Below are 5562 nucleotides of genomic sequence, written 5' to 3' on the forward strand. Positions count from 1 at the left end.
TACCCACTACAATATATAAATGACTGAGAACTCGTGTGTGCACGTCCACACTGTGTGAGCCCAGCAGGAACTCAAGTCATGGAAAATCGTTCAGTCTCTCAAGCTTCAGGTCTCTCAGTTGATGTTTGGATTTTGTTGGTAACTATGGTTACCCTTTCTTTCCCATCATCCCTCTGGGAATATCTGCTCTATTCCAGGCTCATGTTGTATTTACAACACACGTAACTTGTGACTCAACACCATGTGATTCAGACAATAGCAAAATATTGGAATCTGAATGTAAAGTTAGCTCTGGGGGCACTAGCGCTTTGCTGCAGGTGCTATGGATGAATCATTTGGAAGGTACAATGTGAAAGGAGTCCAGGCCGAGGTGGGAAGCTATGGGGTGCATGCCTTGGCTCCCCAACATTCATGACCTGGAATTTAACCCTTGCAGGGAAGCAGCCTGACTCATGGATGGTGAGTGTCCTCCTGTCCCTTTGAGGAAGGGAGCTGATCTTTCCTTCCCATCCTGCAAGGGAAGGAGGCAGGTGTCTCTTCTGCCACACGAGGACACAGCACGTAGACCACCTAGGAACCAGAAAAACAGCTCAAAGCAAACAATAAAGTGCTTGACTTTGAATACCTTGACCCCAGCCTATGAGAAACAAATCCTCACCCTGCATAGGTTTCCCCATCGGGGATATATTTATACCACCAAGAATGGACAAAGACACCACTGAGCTGAACTTGGTGGCTATGCAGGGGAAAACATCCAGCAAACTATGGATTGAGGCCAGCCTGCACAAAGTTGATGAGACTATATCTCACAATAATCCAGGCATGAGGCCCACACCTGTAAACTCAAATATAATGGGCATCCTAGGAAGATGACAGCATGAGGCTAGCCCTGGACAAAGTCATTTCACCCTAAGTGAGAAACAGCGTAGAGTCAAAGGAGCTGAAGACATGGCAGAGAGCGTGCTGAGCAAACACAAGGCTGAGATTTCAAACCCAAATGCCAAAAATAAAAGTAGATGAAAAGTGAACATAAAACGACCACCCTAAAATGATCCCCTTAGCACATTTGCAGTAGGAAGCACACAGCCTTCCTTAACCCACAACCACTGCTGGTGGGAGGAGGGGTGGAGCGGAAGCCAAGGACTTGCTTCCGGAAGAATGCCCCATTTCCTGACTCTGCTGCTGGTGAAGCAGATTTCCCTGTGCTGTGGTGCTTATGAAATGTTATAAACAAGTCCTCTGTGTGGTAAAGCTGAACAAGTTTGCAACAAATAAAATAAGTGCATTTCCATAGTTTAAAAGTGACAAAATGGTCAGATGGGTTGGTTCCACCTCCTCGGTAGGGGAGACCGGCAGGAATGACTGGAACCAGTCCCAGAGACACAGTGTCAGCCCAGAGATAAACACGGTCATGCACAGCAATCCATTCAGCTGCACAGAAAGCACAGATAGGAGAACACCGCCCATACCACCAGGAAAAATGCATGGCCATAGCCCCAAAATCACTAAAGAAATATACAGCAAAAATGGTTGGACACACAGCTCAAGGGGCAGTACACCTCTCTAGCAATCAAGAGACTCTTCTATTACAAATTCATACCACCAAACAATGTGACACATGCACACATCATGACACCTAATGTGAGCGAGGACTGACTGTGCTGTGTAAAATACAGTAAGATGAGATCTCCTAAAGCATTTGCTCTGCTGCGGGATGAGGTCTGTGTTCTCTTCCATGTAATCATTGTCACTGCTGACTTCAGGTTCTCCTGTCTTCTCTGCACTGCCTTTGCTCAGATTCCACCCCAGAGCTGGCTATATACCAAGAGGACATGCAAATGGGGCCTCCCTCTGCTCATGAAAAGCTGCAGCTCTGCACGTCAGGCCTGACTTCCAGGGGTCCATCCTGAGATCAGCACTGGGCACAGACCTCCACCATGGAGGGGGCTCTGACCTGTGTTTTCCTTGTGGCCATTTTACAAGGTAATTTGCAGAGAAGAAGGGACACTGGGTGTGTGAGTGGAGCTGAGTGGGAGGCACGGTGGATGTGTGTGACCATTGCTGACCTGGATTCTCTGTGTTTGCAGGTGTGCAGTGTGAGGTGCAGCTGGTGGAGTCTGGGGGAGGCTTGGTGCAGCCTGGGGGGTCCTTGAGACTCTCCTGTGCAGTGTCCGGATTTACCTTCAGTGGTTATTGGATGAACTGGCTCCGACAGGCTCCAGGGAAGGGGCTGGAGTGGATTTCATCCATCGATGGTAGTAGTAGCACATACTACCCAGACTCTGTGAAGGGCCGCTTCACCATCTCCAAAGACAACAGCAAGAGCACACTTTACCTGCAGATGAACAGCCTGAGAGTGGAGGACACAGCCGTCTATTACTGTGCTACCGACACAGTGCAGGAAATCCAGTGTGGGCCAGACACAAACCTCCCTGCAGGGCACTCAGCACCAGCAGGGGGCGCTGGGCACACACTGAGGTCATGCTCAGTCAGCACCAGCAGGGGGCGCTCAGCACACACTGAGGTCATGCTCAGTCAGCACCAGCAGGGGGCGCTGGGCTCACACTGAGGTCAAGGCAGTCACAGGAGCAGCTGTGGAGCTCAGGCCCTGACTCCTCTGTGTGCCTGGCCTCTCCACAGGACACAGCGTCCCCCACAGAGCAGTCAACTGTGTTCTTACTGTTCTCCAACCCCTCAGCACACATCTTATTCTGTCTTCCATTGCCCTGTGTCTGTTGTGGTTGCTGATGCATCCTTGAGAGGACTAGACACAGCACCATGCACATTCGGTGGACACTGCTGAGATCACTGTGGTCAAATCTGAGGAAGGTCAAGATCCTTGCTCAGTTCTTACCTCTCAGACTTGGGAGAGACGCAGTGGACTCCCTGGCTAGGTCAGTCTTTATCCTCAGGTCGGAGTGCACGGGATGTTGTGCAGAGCCAGGGCCTTCATGTCACTGATGGATTTCAAGGCCCACCGTTCTGCTCACACAGACCAGCATCCAGCCCGGCTTTGATCCTGTTGTCCCCTTTCCTTTTCCTGGTGACATGTAAGGGGCCATCGGTCAGAACCAGGGGCTGCTCTGTGACCCACAGAGCGCAGTCGCTGAGCTGTGGTTACCTGCAGGGGCCCAGTGACCCCCACCAGCTCCTCTGCCTCTGTCCCTTTCTACACATGCTGTAGATGAGGAGGTTGGATAGGATTCTCAACCACAGTTCTGGATCTGGTTGCTGCTTGATCCTAGAAAGACTCATGAGTTCTTAATTGTCTCTGTGTTGTCCACACCTGTCCTTCACACTAAGTCCCCTACAGACATGGCCTGTATTCAGTCTCTAGACCCCAGGCCCAGTAACGGGACCTGGAGGTCAATGAGGCTGTGGCCCTGGCTCCTGCATGCCTGGGAAGAACTCACTGGTGTCCCCAGGCTGCTTGCCCTGGACTGTCCCGTCCTCCTCTCTATGGACTCTGGCAGGAAGCTCAGGGGATACCTGTAGCTAAGGGGACATGGATGAGTGTAAAAACAGTCGTCACTTGGGATTTCACCTGCATCACCTCACTGTCCTGAGCCTGTGCACATGGGACTGAGGACCGGCTGGGGCCAGGTCCTCCTGGAGCACGTGGGCTGTGGAGGTGCAGGGTGGGTGGGAGCTCCTGCGATTGGCCATCAGGAAGAGATCTAGAACCTCCTGCAGAGCCTGCTGCAGATGCTGTCTCTGTGGTGAAATGTCATCCTCTCTGGGCTGTTCCCACTCAGATCCACCCAGGTTGCCAGAGAGGAATTAGTGAGGAATTTCATTCCATCCACACAACACCTCCACTGCAACCTTCAACAGGCTTGGCTTTTAATGTGCCGCATTGATCTGCCGGGGGGTATTTCCAGTCCTGGGTCACTCAAAAGCCAGGCTGCGACGCCCCAGTATCAAGTGTGTGTTTGTGTAAAGGCCTGGAGAAAAGGCTCTTCAGAGACAAGTGAGGAGTGGGGACAATGTGCCTGTGGGGCCTGGGTCTAGCGTGGCCACCTTCCTGGGTGACAGGTTTCTCACAATGTGCGTGGATGAGAGCAGTGCTCCATGTGCAATAAGAGGAGAGAGCTCAGGTCATCCCTGCTTCCCAGAACAACGATGCTTATGGTCCTCTCCTGCTGTTGTTATATGTCTCACTGGGACACATATAATAGACGCTATGGAGAGATCAAAGAGTACAGCTCTTCACAAAGACTAAGTCAAAGGACAACAAAGTAAGCACCAGAAAGTGGGTACTGGGAGTGGAGAGATGAGGGGCAAATGGTAGAAGGATGAAGGAGACAACGTGGAGAACACTGGCAAGAATACAGTGCATAGGCCATAGAATTGAGAACAGTGAGCTAAGGGTGGGTCAAAGGGGAAAGGTGAGGAAGGAATGACACAGATCCACATGCCTTGTGTCCACAAACTGCTTTGTTCAATGATGTCAGCATACATGTCTTGAACATTGAGCAGAGACAGGGAAGAGGAGGTGGAGGAGTGGGCTAGAATGTTGAAAGGGGCAATGTTGATCAAGCCTCAGTGTGTTTATAAACTGCCTCACTGAACGGCACCTTTATTTTTTATTTAATTAAAAAAATGTTGTGTAGTTGATGTACAGAGCAGGTTTAGTTACGTGAATCAGGTACATTCAGTGCAGTTTTTTATGAACCATTCTTCCCATCTGTTGCTCTCTCCCAATCCTTCCCTCCTGTCCCTACCCATTAGATTTCCAGTTCATTTTCCACAGTGTCTGGTGAGTATCTCTATGATATTTGTTCATTCCTGTTCCAGATTTTAGGTGACCCCCTTACCCTCCCAAATACAAACAATAAACAATACAAAAGGCAGAGGGAAAATGTTTTTAAAAGCAAATGGCTCAGCAATCTTTACTATTGGAAGCAGAGTTTAACTTCTCTAAAGAAGTTCATATTCCATCACTGGGTTTCTTGAAGCCAATTGATTACAGACATTTCAGTTTATTCACTCATCTAACAATCTCTGTCTTCCACCTGCATCTCCTCTGTGCACTGCCCTCCTGAGACTTCTGCCCCAGAGCTGCTTTATAGCAGAGGACATGCAAATAGGACGTCCCTCTGCCCATGAAAACCAGCCCAGCCCTGACCTGAGCTCTGTGAGCTGATTCCACCAGTGACTGAGCACAGACCACCACCATGGAGCTGGGGCTGCGCTGGGTTCTCCTTGTTGCTCTGTTGAAAGGTGATTCATGGGGAGCAAGGGATACTGAGTGTGCAAATGGACATGAGTGCGAGGAACTGTGGATGTGTGTGACCATTGCTGACCAGGATTCTCTGTGTTTGCAGGTGTGCAGTGTGAGGTGCAGCTGGTAGAGTCTGGGGGAGGCTTGGTACAGCATGGGGGGTCCCTGAGACTCTCCTGTACAGCCTCTGGATTCGACTTCAGTGATTACTACATGCACTGGATCCGCCAGGCTCCAGGGAAGAGGCCTCAATGGCTCTCATATATCAGTGGTGATAGTAGTGACCCAGAGTATGCAGACTCCGTGAAGGACCGCTTCACCATCTCCAGAGACAACAG

General features: G+C 50.4%; 2 gene segments (V, D, J or C); both read left to right on the plus strand.

Annotated features, from left to right (window-relative positions):
* The first annotated feature begins 1937 nt into the window (after nucleotides 1–1937).
* On the plus strand, nucleotides 1938–4808 carry LOC106001561. The segment is given in 3 exon segments: nucleotides 1938–1983; nucleotides 2088–2411; nucleotides 4798–4808. Coding segments are annotated over 3 exon segments (381 nt in total).
* A 314-nt stretch (nucleotides 4809–5122) lies between these two features.
* LOC106001562 overlaps nucleotides 5123–5562 on the plus strand; it is a 1970-nt gene continuing 1530 nt past the window's right edge. Inside the window, 2 exon segments of the V gene segment in view lie at nucleotides 5123–5223; nucleotides 5328–5455. Coding sequence covers nucleotides 5178–5223; nucleotides 5328–5455 — 174 coding nt within the window.

This window comes from Dipodomys ordii, unplaced genomic scaffold (assembly GCF_000151885.1).
Source record: "Dipodomys ordii isolate 6190 unplaced genomic scaffold, Dord_2.0 Scaffold317, whole genome shotgun sequence".
NCBI lineage: Eukaryota > Metazoa > Chordata > Mammalia > Rodentia > Heteromyidae > Dipodomys > Dipodomys ordii.